The 20,697-nt window shown below is 40.9% G+C and overlaps 3 protein-coding genes across 3 annotated transcripts; 1 reads left to right on the top strand and 2 right to left on the bottom strand.

Moving 5' to 3' along the window:
- Positions 1-110: 110 nt before the first annotated feature.
- Positions 111-6,898, bottom strand: rad21l1 (RAD21 cohesin complex component like 1; the record flags this gene model as incomplete). Its single annotated transcript, XM_080443980.1, has 12 exons — positions 111-302; positions 608-682; positions 2,105-2,235; positions 2,489-2,573; positions 3,090-3,319; positions 3,857-3,979; positions 4,134-4,235; positions 4,656-4,760; positions 4,953-5,056; positions 5,211-5,310; positions 5,842-5,971; positions 6,752-6,898. 12 exons carry the CDS (start codon positions 6,896-6,898, stop codon positions 111-113), a joined length of 1,524 nt encoding a protein of 507 aa, XP_080300106.1.
- A 6,771-nt stretch (positions 6,899-13,669) lies between these two features.
- Positions 13,670-15,238, top strand: LOC308097287 (serine/threonine-protein kinase OSR1-like; the record flags this gene model as incomplete). The annotated part of the gene is made up of 1 exon (XM_080444996.1): positions 13,670-15,238. The coding sequence occupies one exon, from the start codon at positions 13,670-13,672 to the stop codon at positions 15,236-15,238; it is 1,569 nt and encodes a 522-aa protein (XP_080301122.1).
- A 785-nt stretch (positions 15,239-16,023) lies between these two features.
- On the bottom strand, positions 16,024-19,718 carry sult1st4 (sulfotransferase family 1, cytosolic sulfotransferase 4). The gene is made up of 8 exons (XM_080445011.1): positions 19,664-19,718; positions 19,083-19,223; positions 18,769-18,897; positions 18,145-18,245; positions 17,107-17,233; positions 16,901-16,998; positions 16,601-16,775; positions 16,024-16,149 (listed from the first exon to the last, which is right to left on the bottom strand). The coding sequence occupies exons 2-8, from the start codon at positions 19,171-19,173 to the stop codon at positions 16,037-16,039; spliced, it is 834 nt and encodes a 277-aa protein (XP_080301137.1). The 5' UTR covers positions 19,174-19,223; positions 19,664-19,718; the 3' UTR covers positions 16,024-16,036.
- Positions 19,719-20,697: the final 979 nt, after the last annotated feature.

Genomic DNA, 20,697 nt, shown 5'->3' with positions numbered 1-20,697 from the left:
TCAACCCACAAACCTATTTAAGTCAACTTAATTTCACCCAGGGACTCTGACTCATTTTCCGAACCATTCTGGCAGCCAAGCCCTAGAATCAGTAACAACACTGCTGCATCCTATGACTCATGGAATTTAGGGCCAGGCGTGGCGAGGACGTCTTCATAGGGAGCGCTCTGGTGCAGCTCGATGGCCTGCTGTTTCTTCAGGACCAGGAGGTAGAAGAAGGTGGCTGATGCCCGCGCGCGAGAGCTCCGCGCACATAGCGACTTAAAGCTGAACGTTGTGTTGTTTCTGCCACTGCTCAGGCTCTGTGAGAGACACACACACACACACACACAAACAAACAACATAGATTTTTTATTTCCAACTACCATTCTCTAATCCTACTCTGACCCCTCGCATACCGAAAAAAGCCAATATAGCCGATCTACAAGCTCACAACGCATCGTGGACGCAATGCTTAATGATCTTGTAGACCTGCTATTTTCACTCCATGAGTATGGACATTAATGTGCACATTTTGTAGAGGGGATCATTTTAAAGTTGTAATTGTTTCAAATACGAAAGTCATGTAGGCTGTATCATGAGTGTTTAATATTTTCTCCGCCCTTACTCTGAGAGTGTTTAGTAGCTTCTGGGTATTTCGGGTTAGCCTCCTCTCCTCACGATCCTGGCTGTTCAGCTCAGACTGCAGTGCAGGAAAACATCAAATCAAACATCAAATCACAAAGTCAGTCACACTCTAGTCAAGCATGCACTTCTCACTGATCTGTGAGTGTGTGCGTGCGTGCGTGCGTGTGTGTTTTACTGTAAGCACCTGAGTGGGGATGATGGTCGATTGACTTTCCCTATTTCGTCCAGACGGATGGACAAACATTGAATCCTCTGATGGAAGGCCAGAGTGTGAGAAGTCCAACCCGCTCTCATCCTCAACAAGCGGAGACAGATAATGTTTATAAACAGTAATACACACATGGACACAGACGGGTGACAAATGAATAGAAGTGCAGAAACATAACAAATAAATCTGCATACATACTGGTGGAAGGCATGATACCATTTAGAAGTGACTATGAAAGAGTTTCGTTATTGTGGCGGAAGCTTCAGTCGTAAAGACTGCTCAACTATCTAGTGTTGCAATAGGAACATTGACTAAAGTGACAACTCCATTTCATCTATGGGAAAAACATCAGCAAATAGACATTTTGGTCCAAAAATCTACATTCAATGACCTTGAACCTTGTGCATTAGTGTTATAAGGAAAGTAGAAGAGCAACTTTTCCTCAGGTGACTAAATGCAGGACGTGATCAGACTGTGTCAGCAAGAAAAGTCTGTCTGTTTACTCTGTTATGCTGTGAGGGGCAATTTCCTGGCATTGTTTGGGTCCACTTAGTGGGAAGGGTCACTGCAGATCAATGCAAAGTTATTTGGTGAGTAATCACCTTTATCCTATGATGAAACATAGTAGTCTTTTCCAGGATGACAATGAATACTCCTATCCACAGAGCATGGGGTGTTCGCTAAATGGTTTGATGAGTATGAAAATGACGTGAATCGTTAACTACAGTATGGCTTTCACAGTCACAAGATCTCAACCCAATTGAACACCCATGGAAGATTTTGGACTGACGTGTCAGACAGCGCTCCACACCACCATCATCAAAATACCAAATGAGGGAATGTCTTTAGTTAAAATTGTGTTCTATTCCTCCAGTAGAGTTCCAGACACTTGCACAATCTATGCTAAGGTGCATTGAAGTTGTTCTGGTGGCTTGTGGTGACCTTCGTAAGACACTTTATGTAGTTTTATCCTTGAATTTGTCATGGTGCGTTGTGCATGTGTGGCATACACCAAGAGAACAGTACACACACACACACACACACACACACACACACACACACACACACACACACACACACACACACACACACACACACACACACACACACACACACACACACACACACACACACGATTGATAGAGACAGGAAAGGACAGAGGGGGGGGAGGACATGCAACACAGTTCAGAATGGAACTGGGGATGTTGCATCTGCTTACAGTGTTTGTTTCCTGTCCGTGCACAGACAGACATGCTTACTAAAGCTTACTTGTGCTGGCACAATGCAGTCCTCGGGCGGGTAGCCATCGCTCACGTGCTCAGGAGGAGTCAGTCTCTCAGTATCCACAGTCTGATCCAGAGCACTGAGCTCTGCAGTATGGAGGCTCCGCTCTGTCTGACCTACAGTATACAAAATACACGTCGTGTCAATTTGATTCATAAAGCACTTTATAAAAACAGACGCTGAAAAGGTGCTGTACAATTAAGATAAATAAAATCAGTAAAAACGTATATAATCAAAAATAAATAATATCTAAAATACAAACAAAAACACTTTACAAACATTACGACACGGTGAATCTTATGCAGATTCATAAGCTCTGCAAAAAAGACATAGATGACTGAATGAATGCTCTAACGTGCAGCTTCCTACCTCCTGCTCTGTGCTCGTCTTCATCACTCACTCTGATGGCTCTCGCTCTGTCACCATTGTGGTTTAGAATATAATTGGGGAAAAGCTGCAAATGCAAAATGTATCAATAAAACAAATAAATAATACTGTATTTACATGAATACTACTAATATTACTACCATTACTATTATAACTACTACATTATAAAAAATAATAATGAATATAGCTTCAAAGGCTTTCAGGATAGAGGCTAATGCTGACTTACATTGGGTTGATATGATACGATCACATTGCGCATCTATGAGCATATAACTGTATGTTGGGAGGTTTAACTCAGGGTTCCCACTCTTTCTCATTAACGAACTGAGTTTACAAAACTTCTCCATTACCCGCATTGAAATGTCTATGACAAGTTTAGCATGTAGACGAATGAGGGGCATTTTGAAACCTGAACGACAAAGGATCCCAACTAAACTCCATTACTTTTACAAAACCTTTCTCCCTTTTATAATTTTACATAACTTGACCAGAATAGAAAAATGGGATTTTGAATTCCATTAGTTTTGTAGGTTTTCCAGAAGAGTGGCAACCCTGTTAACAGATTGACTATAAATGTTTGGACCTGCAGTAACTGTGGATGTATGACATCAGTGGTGAACCGGCTGAGGAGTTTGTCTGCTTGACCGGTCTCCTTCCACTTCATGAGCTCGTAGGTAGGGGGCGCCATGTCCAATGGGCCGATCAGGTCAGAGTAGTCGGCAATCTGCTGTCTGATGGCCTCGTTGGACAACTCCTTGTCCTGGTCCACGACCAGCTTCCTTTTTCTCTTCAACCTCTTTCTGTCAGAGGTCGCTGAGGGAGGAAGACGCAGGACATTTGCATTAATGTGTTTCTATGAGTGTGTTTCTCATATATATATTGACAGGCACACTTGTCAAACAGGACCTCATGCATTTTAAAGCCCTCCTCCAGCAAATTTGGCAGCTCAGTGGCCTTGTGGTTAGAGTGTCTGCCCTGAGATTGGGAGGTTGGGGTTCGATTCCCAGGCCGGCTCATACCAAAGACTATAAAAATGGGACCCAATGCCTCCCTGATTGGCACTCAGCATCAAGGGTTGGATTGGGGTACAACGCCTGGACATCATGTCCAGGGGTTGTACTTGTACATCATGGCTGAGGGATGTACATCCAGGCGCCTCACAGTACATAACCAGGAGATACGCTCCTGCCCTATGGGCCACATGGCTCTGCAAGGCTTATTTACCAGCAAATTTGACTTCTATCTCCCATTGCACACTCCTCTAAATCTTCCAAAGTATGTTAGATAACAATGTTTCTCAATTATACAAATAAGGAACAACAATTTAAAGGCAGAGTGGTTTAAGCTTACAAGTCATAGTCTCAGGCTCCAGGGCAAAGCCTTCCTCCTCGTTGGCAAGCAGGGTGGTCTCACTCATTGTTGGAAGGTCTGCCTCCATAGGATCTGGTATAGGGGCATCAACCTCCATAGGTTCTAGAATACATAAGAAATCAAATGTAAGTATGTCTCAGTCCTAATCGCCAAATCCGCTGTCTCCTTATGTAGTCCTTTAATACTAATACCAATGACAGGTAAATGCAGCTGTAATTATTGGAGAGATTTAAGTAAAATATTCAAGAGACATTACCCTCGTTGATCATGTTAGAAGGTGTCTCTAGCAGTTCATTTGGTGTCTCCTCTGTGATGTTATCCTCTTGAAAAGCATTATCACTGGAGCTTGTTATCCAATCTGTAGTCATTAAAATAAAAAAGATCCAATTAGGTCATTCCTCTTTAAGATGAGGTGAGGTGGGTATCATATTCACACAGCAGCCATTTTGTGTGAATATGGTTAATTAGCAGTGACAGCAAAAGAACCATGAAGACTACTGTACATTATGGGTATGGCCCTTGAGTGGAATAAAATCCAAGACTGTAAAGTGTCATTATATAGTATCCGTTTTGAATAAACTTTATTTCTTCAAACTCAAAGATCTAGTTAGTCTACTACCGAGCCCTAATCAGTCCACTGCAGAGTTCTAGTCTGGCCACCACTGAGTTCTAGTCAAGTCAGTCCACTGCTGCGTTCTAGTCAGTCCACTGCCAAACTCTAGTCAGTCCACTGCCAAACTCTAGTCAGTCCTCTGCCAAACTGTAGTCTGTCCACTACCAAGCAAGTCCATGCCGTTGTCTTCATCCCCAAAATTATCTTGAGGGTCAGCCAGGCTTTGGAAGGTCATGTCCAGCAGTCCACGTGGGTGATGTGATTCACCCCCTAAAGCACACAGAGGAAAGCACAATTATAGAATCAATATCAGGGACTACTTTGAGACACAAGACTGGCACCTTTAAGTTTAAAGTCTTACTGCCGGATAAAATGACTAAACTTAATGGTAAATCAAATAAATATCACTCACAGTGTTAATCTAAAAAAACAATTAACAGGTCCAGGAACATTCGTTCTTACCAAAATCCTGTAGTATTAGAAAGCTGTTGCTAAAATCTTCTTTGAGAGTGATCTCCTCATTTCGACACTGGTTGAGTGAATAGTTGTCCACCAGGTCGATATTACTGTCCATATGAAGAAAGAACAGGTTGTAAGGGGCATAGAAATGTGTACTAGTCTTTGACATCTTTACACTATCAATGTAAAAACACTACACAGCTTGTATAATTATTAAATAAGACATGGCATGAATAAAAGTAAATTTAAAGAGAAGAGTACCTTGGCAGCTGAGTGTCAAAGTCAGCGAATTCCTCAACCAAGGTGATGGCTTTCGTTGTGGCCTCAAGCGCCTCAGCAGGCAAATCAGTTAGGGTTTCTCCTGGTGTGTTGACATTGTGAGGTGTGTAGTTTGGGGGGAGGATGGGGGCAGTCATAGAAAGACAGCAGTCAATAACTCATATCTTCATAGAACCAGCACAGGAAAGTACAGCACCCAAACTCTGAACTCAAAAGGGTTATTATTAATTAATTATAATTACACAGTGCAGGTACTGTAGTTATTCATCTTTTCAAGGAAATTAGTAATACCAGCCAATCCTGGCATTTTGACCATTGCCAGGTGATGTTTATTTTATATTCATCTTATCGGAATTGAATGAAATCATCAGCCAGTAAGATAACAAGAGTAATTTCCTGCACTAGCTGAAAGTATGCGTCACAATATTATATTTAGACTGTTAGCCTTTCTAAGTATCACAGCACACGACAATATATGGATTATTTTCACAAACAAATTCTTTCACACAACACCTGGACTAGTTAGGTTTGAATGTGCACACGACTATTACTTGCATAAATTTCCAACCATGCTAATGTTGACACTGACAGTGACAACACAAAGATACGTTACCTGGCCTGAATGCCACTTTAATCTTAACCAGAGCATCATTGCAGTCTGCAAGGAGATACTTGGCTTTTCTCGAGTAGATCCGTACCACTCCCAGGAGTAGGTGACTAGATGGCCGCAAGCCAATCCTCATCTACAGAAACACACAGAAACACACTTACACATGGTGATGCCTATACAAGGGTATGTAACGGGGACCATGCTATTGCAATTTACAATTTACACCGTATAAGTGTAAGATCAGAGTAAATGACATGAACCATAGTCAACCAAATGACAGGGTAAGTGGTCAAATAAGTAGAGCGCAAAGAAAAACAACAAAGTGCTACAACACGGGGTGGCAGTGACTCAGGGGTAGAGTGGCCGGATGGGAACCGCAAGGTTCCCAGTTCGATCCCGGGCTCCCCCAGAGTTAGTGTCGAAGTGTCCTTGAGCAAGACACTGAACCCCTAATTGCTCCCGATGAGCAGGTTGGTGCCTTGCATGGTTTCCTCCGCAATCTGCATATGAATGTGTGTGTGAATGGGTGAATGTAATGCACAATGTAAATCAAAATGTACTTAAAGTACCAAAAGTACAAGTACTAAAATGTTTGAAAATAGCCTAGGTATAAAATAGGCTAAAGTGGTTAATGTATGTTTTATAATGTAATGATTTATATCTGCAAAGTAACTAAAGTTTTCAAATAATTGTAGTGGAGTAAAAGCACAATATTTGCCTCTGAGATGTAGTGGAGTAGAAGTAAAAGTATAGACAATTGGAAGTACTCCAGTAAAATAAAAGTACCTCAAAATTGTACTTAAGTACAGTACTTGAGTAAATGTACTTAGTTACTTTACACCACTGATTACTACAGTATGTATTGAAGTAAATAAAGCATATATATATACCTGTATAGTATACATTATTTTACCTGTGGGGAGATGATGTCTTCAATGGTGCTTTCCAGGTTGCATTCAAACACATGGGCCTTGGTGATCTTACGTTCCCAGTGAGCTGCCAGCCAGATTTTGGCCAAAGGTCCACGTTTGGACGCAAACAGATGTGTGTAGAACAGCATGTTGAATCCTCCAGATGTTCAGGACTCTGTTCGGTTCGGTTCTGTGACAACAAAGCAGAGACATGGTTATGATAATGTTTAATTAACAGTGGTGGAAAGTAACATTTACTCAAGTACTGTACTTAAGTACAATTTTGAGGTATACTGGAGTATTTCCAATTTTCAGTACTATAGTTCTTCTACTCCACTACATCTCAGAGGCAAATATTGCACTTTTACTCCACTACAATTATTTGAAAACTTTAGTTACTAGTTACTTTGTAGATTTTGATTGTCATTACAAAACATACATTACCCACTTCAGCCCTATATACATTTCGGCCATTTGAAAATAGCAGATCTACAAGCATTGTGAGCTTGTAGATCTGCTATTTTCAAAATATTTTGTATACATTTTAAACATTTGAAAACTTGTGAAATGGGACATTCTGCATAATGAGTACTCTCTACTTTTGGTACTTAAAATACATTTTGATGCCAATATCTTTGTACTTTTACTCAAGTAAATTTAGAATTCCGGACTTTTACTTGTAACAGAGCATTTCTACATTGCAGCATTTATACTTTTACTTAAGAAAAAAATGTCAGTACTTTTAACGCCACTGGCACTGGTAGAGGCATGATACAATAAATGCTTAATTTATAGCAGGTGTGTACAAGCTTACACGTTAGTGTGCTTGCTATTTTCGGCAATAAAAGCGTCACACAGGGTTTAGTATCCTATAAAGTAAATAGTAACGTTTAAAACCAGTCCTTTGCATTCATTTGAGTCCTTTATAGCTACAGAAGCTACTATAACAATATGTTCTAATTCACTTCTTATTGAAAGTAGCGTCGACTCACGACAGTGTGCTGTACATAATGCTAATATGCAGTGGTGTGAAGTAACATTTACTCAAGTACTGTAACTTAAGTACAATTTTGAGGTACTTTTTTTTTTACTTTACCGGAGTATTTCCAATAGTCTATACTTTTACTTCTACTCCACTACATCTCGGAGGCAAATATTGTACTTTTACTCCACTACAATTATTTGAACAGTACATTTCGATACCAATACTTTTGCACTTTTACTCGAGTAAACTCTGAATTCCGGACTTTTACTTGAAACAGAGTAGGCTACTTCTACATTGCAGTATTGATACTTTTACTTAAGTAAAACATTTGAGTACCTTTTCCACCACTGATGCTAACATGGCAGCCATTACATATCGTCTCGCTATTAATAAAGCCAGAGCTACGTTTAGTTGACACAAACGTTTCTTTTCTAATGCTTAATGTCGTCCCTGTTATTCCCACACGTGGCACTTATCGTTATATCACATTTACATGTTACATTTAACAACTTATGAATCCTAAATTCACCTTTTAATGTCCGGACAAGCTGGACATTTACATTAATAATACCTCCTGATGGATGATTCAAATTGCCGCCTAGAATGTACACGGCACATCGCGAGACACATGCGGTCACGTGTCAAAAGAACAGATCTACAAGCGATCAACGTGTCGCCGCGCAGGACGTTTGTAGCTTGTAGATCTCTTCTTTTTTTGGGGGCACCGGGCACGTGCTACGGAGCATCGATTAGGTCATAGTTCTTTGGTCTCGTAAAAAAAAGAAAAGAAAGGCGCGGCAGTGATGGAAGAAGTATAGTCACATATTTTTACTGAAGTGAAAGTAGCAATACCACAATATAAAAATACTCTGTTTGTTACACAAGTAAAAGGCCTGTGTTCAAAATGTTACTTGAGTAAAAGTACAAAAGTATTGGCATCAAAATATACTTAAAGTATCAAAAGTAAAAGTACTAAAATGTTTGAGAATACACATTGCTATGCGTTGTGAGCTTGTAGATTGGCTATTTTCAAATAGCCTATGTATAAAATAGGGCTGAAGTGGTGAATGAATGTTTTTTAATATAATAATTTATATCTGCAAAGTAACTAGTAACTAGTAACTAAAGTACCAATCTGGGAACCCATCGTCAAATGAAAAGGAAAAACAGCGCCCTCTGCTGTTTTTAACTAGAGCAGAATCTGTTCTTGAGAGATTACTAAAGTACAAATAATTGTATATGTAGTGGAGCAGAAGTAAAAGAACTGAAAATTGAAAATACTCCAGTAAAGTAAAAAAAAAATACCCCAAAAATTGTACGTAAGTACAGTACTTGAGTAAATGTACTTAGTTACTTTACACCACTGTAGTGCGGTCAACACCAGCATGGGACTTTAACACTTTTAAACTTAAATAAAATAACTATGTATGATATTATTGATATAGATAGATAGTTTTAAACAATGTTTCCAAAAGAAAAACTCATGGATATATATATTTGTATGTCTTTGCTTGCAGTTTAAAGGTTTGCAGAATGGTGAGCACACAGAAATATCCATGAGTCTGACTCATTCTATTTATGAAATTTATAAGGGGGTCTGCTTATGCAGCTTATGCTTATGCAGTAGGGTGTTTCAATGCCTCCATCTAGTGCCCAAAAGAAACATGGCACATGTTGGTCAAAAACTAAAATTGTCTATTTGGAGACATGGGTCAAATTATGTCTGGTTCCTAATTGGAACTCTGATACATTATATAATCTATAGACACTGGTAGGCCTATTTGAATGAAAACATGATGTGATTATCTGTAAGATCATCAATTGTTTTCATTCAAACGAAATGCTAAATAAAAACAATTGAATCATTCTTTGCATCCAAGTGATAGTGACTGATCTTCAAGCTAACTGTTAGCTTGAAGATCAGTTATTACCGCCAAGCGACACCATTGTGCGAATGTAGAGTATGAATTAGTTTTATTCATAAAATGTGTAGCTGTTGCAGGAAAGTTGTTTATATGTATAATTTTGAATATATTAAATGACACTGTTCAAATCCTTGCATTGACTAGAGTCTATTGAATGGACACATTCTGTGGTCACATGACTGTACTAGGTGACACAGTAGTGTAGTAGTAGTGTGTGTGTGTGTGTGTGTGTGTGTGTGTGTGTGTGTGTGTGTGTGTGTGTGTGTGTGTGTGTGTGTGTGTGTGTGTGTGTGTGTGTGTGTGTGTGTGTGTGTGTGTGTGTACTTGGAGGCCATAATCTCCAAGTACTACTGTTATCAAGTACTACCGTTATGGTTGCCGACGTTGCTAATCAGAGTACTTAGTCTGACTTTATGGATCTCCATATTTGGGCAGGACTGATCCAGAACTCCATATTTGGGCATGGCCTACTCTCAGTGACACAATAGTGACACAGCCAGTCAGCTTAAAATCCGATGCAGACCCAGTGAGTTCCCAGATTCTGTCCCATCACAGTTCATATATACTGTAACAGCAGCTATGATGATCAAACAGCAGTCATGGAAGGAGTAATGTCCCAATCGTCCAGGACTCAGGTCTTCTCCTGTCCTAAGTGTCCATACGCCTTCACGTCTCAGGTCTTCTACCATAAACACTTGAAAACGAGCCACGACAATCTCTACTGCCAAATGCTGAAGAATGGACAGATCCCCTCACTGAGCCACATCAATACCTACTGTGAAATGCTGAGAAACGGACAGATCCTCCCAGCAGCCTCTCAGAAAAGCACCAGCTCTATAACCAGCCAGAAACCAGGAGGCACAGATGAACCAAGATCTTACAGTTGTCAACAGTTAACCAACACTTTAACTCAACCAAGAGAAATAAAGATGACTTACACAGATAAGACAACTCACATTTGTGAACAGTGTGACAACAGTTTTGATCAGTTAGATGGCATGAAGACACACCAGTGTATCCGTCCTGTAGAAAAACCTTTTCACTGTAAACAGAGCGACAAGAGTTTCACAGAGGGGAGTAGTATGAGGAGACACCAGCGTCTCCACACCGGAGAAAAAGGTTTTGACTGTAAATACTGTGATAAGAGTTTCAGTGTGTTGAGTGACCTGAAGGCACACCAGCGTCTCCACACCGGTGAAAAACCTTTCCACTGTAAACAGTGTTACAAGAGCTTCAGTCGGTCGAGTCACCTGAACTCCCATCAGCGAATCCATACCGGAGAAAAACCTTTCCAGTGTAAGCAGTGTAACAACAGTTTCATAGAGGTGGGTGGTTTGAGGAGACACCAGCGTATCCACACCGGAGAAAAACCTTTCCAGTGTAAGCAGTGTGACAAGAGTTTCACAGAGGTGAGTAGTTTGAGGAGACACCAGCTTCTCCACACCGGAGAAAAACCTTTCCACTGTAAACAATGTGACAAGAGTTTCAGTCGGTCAAGTCACCTGAACTCCCACCAGCGAATCCACACCGGAGAAAAACCTTACCACTGTAAACATGGTGACAAGAGTTTCAGTCAGTTAGGTAGAGTCACCAGCATCTCCACACTGGAGAAAAACGTTTCGACTGTAAAGGGGCGTCCCGAGCAAAGCTTGCACCTGACCATACCTATTGATGGAAGACTTGAGCACTGTGATGTTAAGACTGGGGTTGTGAAGTGTACGCCTACTTTCACCAATGTTTCGCTGATTTAAGCCCACAATGTCTGCAGTAGGCTCAGCAATGTATTCTGGCATCTCAGAAACACCCCCCTCTGCATCTGTCGAGTCGGCTTACTTGGGACACCAGTTGGGTCTGCCTTTTTGACCATAGCCACTGGCTACCCCACTCTGCCTCTCTTGATAATTCATCGATGGACCTGGCGACCGGTCATTTGATCCTCCTGATTGTGTCTGACAAGCCAGTAATTTACGAACGACATTGAATCGTTACTACAACCATGAAATACATGTTTACATTGTTTCAGCTAGGCTATTTGTGCTAATAATGCAGATGACAGGATGTTCGGACACATAGGTTCATAGGTTTGAATGTTGTGGGTATCAATGAAGGCTGCGTGGACAATAATTTTCAATGGAAGCCAGTGACATTAAGCTTTTTTTCTTCTTTTTTTTGTTACCAGAAATATGTGCGTGGAAACGGCAGAAAAAAATATCTTAGTATTTTACTGTACATTACAAATCAATTGATTTATACTTAGTTATGCACCGGTTGTTTTATGTCTGTTGTGTGTTCTGTTTTAAACTGCAATTTCTTTCTATGAAGCCATGTTGTTAACTCATTCAGTGCCATTGACGTCACCGACGTCACGTTTTTATAAGCCCAGGGTGCCAATGACGTCGCTGACATCATGAAAAAAAATAAAATAATAAAAAATAAAAAAATCTTTTTAGAAAAAAAAATTTCAGAACCCAAGATATCATGATTTGAAGATTTGCTGCTCCATTCACTTCTTGTTTAACATCTTACTGAAAAAGGCTGTATCTCGCTTCCTAAGCACTTTTTTTTTACAATGTATTTTTGGCTCTGGCACTCAGAGTGCCAGAGCCAAACTGCCAGAAATATGGGCATGCCATTGCCCATATATGGGCATAACAGTTGGATCGGCAGTTCTGGACGACCTGCCAAGGTGGAGGTCAGTATTACATAATGAGACACTGTGATTGCTGGCAAAAAAACATCTAACAATAAATGCATGGAATTTCCACGTGTCTGTGTATCCCCCGCATATCTCGAGAACAGTCTGACCGATCGGCTTCAAACTCGACGCGTGTATAGCTGAGGACCAGAGGGATTGCCATGCCCAGTGTGAAGTCAATCGGAACAACGGATCTCCAAAAATATCTATAAATTCAAATGCCCATATATGGATCCCTTGATGTAATCAATCTGACATCATAGTACTGACAGACTGGCCTCCAAGTATGTCCATATATGAAAGTTATCATGCAAGTTGGAAATGCAAATGCCCATATATGGAGTTCTGTGTCAGGCATGCCCAAATACAGAGTCTATGCCAGTCTATGATGTCATATTGATCAGTGTACTCCATATATGGGGATTTGCAGAGTTATTATTTTTTGGGGGAGATCTGCTGATCCGACCGACTTCCCACCTGCGCTTCGGGTCCCGAGCTAGGTTTGAAGCCGGTCGCTCACATATATGGGCATGCCATTGCTCATATATGAGCATAGCAGTTGGATTGGCAGTTCTGGACAATCGGCGATCCAACCATCTGCATGGTCCCTCTGGTCATTGGGGACGCACATGCCGAGTTTGAAGTCGATCGGGCGGCCGGTTCTCGAGATACGTGAACTACAGACACTGACACACAGATGGACAAGGATTTTATGCATTTTATAATAGGATGTTTTATCACTATATGTCAGCCATACCCAAATATAGAGTAAGAGTTCCATGTCAGTCTTACCAAACGGGTCCATGATGTCAGACTTGTTTGTTGTTTCGAAGTAATCTGATCGGCAATAATATAATATATCAGGTTGCTATGGTTACCCAACATGGTTGATATCAGATTACTATGGTTTCCAGCATTGCTAATCAGAGAACAATCTGACATCATGGACCTCCATATATGGGCTAGACCGACCCGGAACTCTATATTTGGGCATGGCTGACTCTTAGTGACATCATAGTGATGATGAGAGCGTCACAGCCGGTCAGCTTAAAACCAGATGCAGAAGGAATGGTTTTGTATACAGAGCCTTCACAAGCCCTTCAGTGCCAACAAGAAGTGTAACCACTCCACCAGAGACCAAAAGTAAAGCCTGCTGGTAGTCACACCATCCCTATTCCCCGTTCGTATAGGCAGACATCATTTTGCTAAGTTCTTGCCCTACGTTCCTGCAGCAGAAGTTCCCAGTCAACTAGTGCATTTTTTAGTCGTTTTTACAACCTTTAGTTTAACCACACTGTTTGTTTACGGTGTAGGAATGGCAGATCCTCAATCCTGGTCAGACAATAAGGATGATTATGTTCTCAATGAGGTGATAGGGAGTGGTTCCACGGCTGTGGTCCAGGCAGCATACTGTGAGCCCAGAAAGGAGCAGGTGGCCATCAAGCGCATCAACCTGGAAAGGTGTCAGAGGACCAGCATGGATGAGCTACTGAGAGAGAGCCGAGCTTTAAGACAGTGTCGCCATCGAAACATTGTCCCGTACTACACCTCCTTTGTGGTTAAGGATGAACTCTGGTTGGTGATGAAGCTACTCAAAGGTGGCTCTGTGTTGGACTTCATCAAGCATACTATCTTGTGCGGTGGACACAAGAGTGGCGTGTTGGATGAAGCCTGCATCGCCACCATCCTCAGAGAAGTGCTGAAGGGGCTTGAATACCTACATACAAATAGACAGATTCACAGGGACATGAAGGCTGGAAATATTCTTATTGGCGACGATGGCTCAGTGCAAATTGCAGACTTTGGTGTGAGTGCCTTTTTAGCAGATGGTGGAGGAGACATGATCAGAAATGTGCGAAAGACATTTGAAGGTACTCCGTGCTTTATTGCCCCAGAGGTCATAGAGCAGGTACGGGGTTACAACTTCAAAGCTGACATCTGGAGTTTCGGTATAACAGCCATTGAACTTGCCACCGGAGCCGCGCCGTATCACACATTAGCACCCATTAAGGTGCTGCTGATGATTCTGAAGAATGACCCTCCCTGCCTGGAGACAGGCTTAAAAGACAAGAAGATGGTGGAGAAATACGGTAAGTCCTTCAGGGAGATGATCACCCTGTGCTTACAGAAAGACCCAGAGAAAAGGCCTACTGCTGCTGAATTGTTAAAGCACAAATTCTTCACAAAAGCCAAGAACAATCAATACTTGGAGAAGACTCTTCTTCAGAAGGGATCGACGATGTTGGATCGATCAAAAAAAGTGCGTCGTGTACCTGGGTCCAGCGGTCGTCTCCACAAGACGGAGGACGGAGAATGGGAGTGGAGCGACCATGAGCTGGACGAGGAGAGTGAGGAGGGTAAGGCTGCGGTGGCAGCTCTGCGATCACCCAGGGTGAAGGACGGATCACAGAATTTGGAGATTTTCCTGCCAATAGGCACCCCTTGTCTTCAACCATCTGTTCCAGCCCAGGAGAGCACTGTGAATGCTGAAGAGACATGCGGAAAGGCTATACCAATGGCCCCTGCAAATACAACAAGTCCCTCACATGGACCACCGGCTGGACAGGACCTTGTAGCATCAAGCACCAATGTCGTCCCCATCAGCCTGGTGCTGAAGCTGAGGGATGTGAATAAGGAACTCAACAACATCAAATTTGATTTCATGTTTGGCAGAGACTCAGCTAATGGGGTGGCTCAGGAGTTGTTCTCAGCCAGTCTGATCGATGGGAAAGACCTAGTCATTGTCGCTGCCAATTTACAAAAGATCGTTGATGATCCTCAAAACAACAGAAATGTTACCTTCAAACTGGCATCAGGCTTGGATGAGACCGAAATTTCTGATGATGTCAACCTCTTGGGATTCGCCAAGCTCAGCATCAGCTAGTCAGACACAGAATAGGACTCAAAAGCTAACCAGCCAATAGACAGTTAACAGTTAGTGGTAATTATTTCCATAATAAATAACAGTTCACAACATTGCTCTGAAAAACAAAACAGTAATCCCAATGGCAAACAAGTCCAAAGAAACCAATGTTATTATCAATATTAGGCCTACAGCACCTATGGCCTATGTCACACTTAACTTTAACCTAACTATGATACTATATACTGTACCTGTTTATTGGAAAGAAGAATAGGCTAATGTGACCCGGACCACTGGTCTAGCGGTCTTGGCACCTAGGCTCCAAAGTAGCCTGACAGCGTGACACAGGTTCAAGTCCAGATCCCGACGTCCTTTGCTGCTTGTCACACCCCATCTCTCTCCCCATTTCCTGTCAACCTACTATCCTATCAATAAAGATATTTAAAAAAAGCCCCCCCCCCCCCTAAATTAAAAGAAGCATAGGCTAATGCACACATGGGCAACCGGCCCGGGGGCTGGACCCGGCCCTTTGACCATCTCAATCCGGCCAGCCAAGTCCTCAAAGAAAAACAAAATGCCCCCCCCCCCACACACAAAAAAAAATTGACATTTTGATTGATTGATTGAATACTTTATTTAGAAAAGACAGGAAACAGTACATGGGAGTACAATTCACAATACAAGGTCCTCTAAAATGGATCGCTCATAAAAGCACAATGGCTTAAATTCATTCTAAAAGGCTGCCATATATTAATTATTATTTTTATTGTACAGGTAAGTTGATCCATCTTTATGCCTGTATGACCTGGCCAGACATCTCTAAACTTCGGGACGGAATTGTAGTGTGGGATTCTTCATCTTTTTCTTGTAGTCTTCCTCAAAGTGTTCATTCTGGGCCACAGTGAAATGGTTTTTCCAGTCACCAGCCTTTCCTGGAAAATCAAGGTTCAAGGTGTTCTTTATTATGTTATGTCTTGTGTACACAATTTACTGCTGGTTTATTCATAACATTGAAGCAGCATCCTTAATAATAATAATAATAATAATATTCTAGATGTATGCCACAAGGAAAATAAACAGAAAAAGAATAATCAAGAAGGACAGTTTGACTGACTTGAAGGTGCTGTGTGCAAGGTTCTTAACTCCTAGTTATTAACTTCTATTTTAAACATCTGTGTGGTGTGTGCAAGTAAAAGCAGTAAAGTGACCTGTGTGTGCCAGTGTCCTTAGCAAAAGCTATGAGCAAAATCTACAGGGGTGATTTAAGAAAATATGGGAGGGACAATTAAAATCGGAGGAGCTCGGGTGTATCATAACACTGTATCATTGGTGTATCATTAGCTATCTCCTCATTACTCTTATTATATTATATTATTTATTCACCTTTCCGCATGAAGGGAGATACTTTGAAATCCATATCTGAGACAGTCGAATAGTTGGTCATTTTGTTGTTCTTCATATTGTCAAACTGCACGCCTGCTCTGATTCTCTCCTTCTCTTCGGCTGATGGAGACAAACCAAGGAAGGAGCACAGTCTGTCTATCTCTAGTCCAGGGTCCTGTAAACACAAACAGTGATCAGAGGCAATCTTATTTCTGTTGGCTAATAATAAAGAGTTCTATGAAGAGAATCTTAGTATCATCTCACAATTCTGAATTAAACACAAACGCGTATTATGTGCACCTCAATCAGATCTTCATAGAACATGTAATGGAGTTTAGAGTGAGCCTGTCGTTTCTCCCACCAGCCAGTTACATGGTCATACCAAGACCCCCACACCACTGAAACCAATGAACAATAAATGAATGAACTTCTAGACACGAAGATATTGGAAAATCCATGAAGATGGTCCCACTACAGCTGTTTCTATTACTTTATTTCATACTCACGCTTTCCGTCCATGAATCTCTGAAGGTAGCTGCTCCAGTCTCCCGGCTCTGGCTGGGACATGCACATGCGATCAAAGTGGAAATAGGACACTGCATTGTCTTTGGCGTTACGAGCCACATAGACAACCTATTCAAAGAAATCACTGAAATTAGTCAACAGGCAAGCTTGCTAATAAACAGTGGGGTAAAGTAACTAAGTAAATTTACTCAAGTACTGTACTTAAGTACAATTTTGAGGTATTTGTACTTTACTTGAGTATTTCCAATTTCCGATACTTTTACGTCTACTTGAAAACTTTAGTTACTAGTTACTTTGCAGATATAAATTACTACATTATAAAACATACATTAACCACTTTAGTCCTATTTTATACCTAGGCTATTTGAAAATAGCCGATCTACAAGCTCACAACGCGTCGCACCGCGACGCGTTGTGAGCTTGTAGATCTGATATTTTCAAACATTTCAGTACTTTTACTTTTGGTAAATTAAGTACATTTAAGTACATTCTGATACCAATACTTTTGTACTTTTACTCAAGTAAATTTTGAACACCAGACTTTTACTTGTAACAGAGTAACCTCTACATTGCAGTATTGATACTTTTACTCAGTACTTTTTCCACCACTGCTAATAAATAATAATAATAACTAGACCAATTTCATCCCACAGGGGGAAATTCAGTTTTCAGCTTCACCCAGCTGAGTGTGCTGCCCACAGAGGGGCGCAGGTGGGGGAGCAGTTAGGGGCTAAAAGTGTCTTGCTCAGGGACACTTTGACAGGGCTCGGACCTGGGACCTTCTGCTCCCAGGAAAAAGCAATGTAATTTAATAGTTAAACCGTGACTGTGTGTTAACAAAGACGCGTTCAAAGAACACTGAACCGATGAATGATCTGTGTGGATATACTGTACAGGAGTCGTGCCCAAGATTCAATAACTCCCTTACTACTTCCTCTGTATATTTGATTAGATTGTACTGCATGTCAAAGTAATGGGGTTATAAGTTGATTTAAAAATACGTATTACATATGCTGTACCCTGCAGCCTTGCTCCCAGAATGACTTTGGCACCAACTGGACTGGAAGATGGGTTTTGATGAGGCGAGGAGACGTGGTCAGTTTATCTGCCAGTTCTGTCCCTGTATAGAGGAATAAAGGTGAGCTCTGCAGGATGTTGTCAGTGGGAGTTTTACAGTTTTTTTAATATAGTAACATATTACGTCTGAAGGTATGCTCTGCAATGTCTTGTTTACACATTAAAGTGTATTTTTTTTATCCGTGAACCTTAACAAGACTCTCAAACAAACTTGCTTAAGGATTGATCCTAACTGGATGATATACCAGTAAGTAATTACCTTTCATGAACTTTAGAATCAGTTTCTGCCTTGCTTAGAAATGAATGAAGGCACTGTTTGACCATGTATTGAAAGGGTAACATAATAATGCTACAAAGAACATTACCTTTCAGACAGTTGTGAGAATAAACTTACAATGAATAAAAACTCAGTTACCAAAGGCAAGCATGTATGGGTTTATATTATTATAATGGGATTAAAGCAAGGCACTATCATTTTGCAGCATGCAGATTGAGAGACTGGGGGTTGCATACAGGTTTTTCTTTTTCTTTTTAGGAGGAACTCCTGTATGAACTCATGCTCAAACCTGGAGGATCAGGAGGATACATGACCTCCAGGAAAGGTATTCTGTCATGGATAGGGATGGACGTCTGACGCTCTAAAGATGTCTGGCCAAAATACAGAAGGTCTAGAATATAAGAGACCCATGTAGTGCCTGAGAGACAAGAGAGAGAGAGAGAGAGAGAGAGAGAGAGAGAGAGAGAGAGAGAGAGAGAGAGAGAGAGAGAGAGAGAGAGAGAGAGAGAGAGGGAAGGGTGACAAAAATCCTGAAATCCTGAGTCATCCTAAACATGGTCCTTTTCATCTACAAACTCGAGTATCTCACTTTCACACACTGACCAGCTTTAGGATATGTCGCAATGAGGATGTCATCTGGCCTGGCCTGAAAGTTTTCAACATTCTCCCAGTTGTCTGTGAAATAGTTGACCATAGAGACTCCACGAAAGTCAAAAACAATTTTGGTCGAGGAGGTACCTCCTTCTGAAACAGAAACATAACAATGACCAGGACAATTGTAGTTAATGAGAGGTCTAAATCAGCATTTTTGAATAGAAGAAAATGTTTGTTTGGGAATTGAGTTTTTCATTGTCGCATTTTGATAACAGAGTATAAATGAGTGTGAACATGCATGTATGGCATTGTAAAGTAGATTAAATGAATATTCAAGGAAAGGCAAATGTATTGTTATAGCACATGCACAAGACAATTCAAAGTGCTTCATGTCTTATGTAAAGTAAAAAAAACAGAGAAATAAAATTAAATACCATTGCGCACTATCAGCAATAAACTTGTCCTTGTCAGGAGGAGTATTGCGTATAGGAACAGTGTTTAGTATTTATATTTTTTCAATAATTCCTGGAAAAACTAACAGAGTAGGCAAAGACAATTGCACAAAATAGATAACATTAGTAACAGACTACCTTGTCCACAGCAAGTGACATGCTGACAATTCAGTAATGTGTCTTTGTATCTGAAGTGACTTCCTCCTCTGTTCTCTGCAACCGCTCTCGTGTCTGGCTGTGACACATTATTGTCCTTCCTCTCGTCGTGTTAGTAACAAGTATTGTAAGCTCTGAATGCCCTCCTCCCTCGCCTTACTCAGGACAAGGTTAAACTTTTATTGATCTGATGCATAGTGCATGCACATCGCTGTAGTGTCCAGGTGCAGGACAAACAAGAGATCAACATAAATAAAATAACAAACTCATAACTTATACATATAACCAAAAACTATAAATACATAGCCAAAACTACCCAACACGTTTGTATCTCTGTGCCTGTGCTTGTGTGCTACAGATGTGTCTGTCTTTTCAATAAGATGCTGTCATTTTCACTGTGATTGTCAACAAACCCAGATGAGGTTTTTCACTGACTGAAATCTGGATTTCTTACTGTTTGTTATTCTGTGCTCTGAATCAGTCTTTGCTCATGTAGAGAAAAATCCAGATGTCCAGATTTTCTGATTTTGCTGTTATTGTGCATACTTAAAGGAGTAGTTCACCCCAAAAATTACTTATTTTCTATCAATTGCACACCCCATGAAGCCTTGAATCCATGGATTTATTTGTGTTTTTGTCGCATTCCTAAGCTAATAATTTGATTCCTGTCTCCTACCGGCTAATGTATCTGGTAGGAGACACAAAGTAGATTATTTGTGTCTCATACCGGAAATACACCCGGGCATCAAATTATTGGCTTAGGAATGCCACAAAAACAAAAATAAATCCATGAATTCAAGGCTTCATGGGGTGTGCAATTGATAGAAAATAAGTCATTTTTTGGGTGAACTCCTCCTTTAACTTAACTTTCAAACTGGTCTCTTTATTTTGGGCATGTCATTATAGGCAACCTTTTTCAAAAGGTTCATAAACTAATTATTGCGAAAATAGCGGACCTACTAACTGTACAAGCTCACAATGCATTATGAGCTATTTTCACTATTCACCACAGCAAA

This window comes from Gymnoscopelus braueri (genome assembly GCF_963280865.1).
Source record: "Gymnoscopelus braueri genome assembly, chromosome: 12".
Lineage (NCBI taxonomy): Eukaryota > Metazoa > Chordata > Actinopteri > Myctophiformes > Myctophidae > Gymnoscopelus > Gymnoscopelus braueri.
This window is presented reverse-complemented; position numbering and strand designations above follow the sequence as displayed.

Excerpts from the sequence above, each read along its gene's own strand:
- sult1st4 (XM_080445011.1), bottom strand. The coding sequence starts at position 19,173 with ATGGTCAACTATTTCACAGACAACTGGGAGAATGTTGAAAACTTTCAG. Across the intron at positions 18,898-19,082 it reads TGCGACATATCCTAAAGCTG|GCACTACATGGGTCTCTTAT; the intron begins GTCAGTGTGTGA and ends CTTGTCTCTCAG. Across the intron at positions 16,999-17,106 it reads GAGATTCATGGACGGAAAGC|TGGTGTGGGGGTCTTGGTAT; the intron begins GTGAGTATGAAA and ends CATTGGTTTCAG.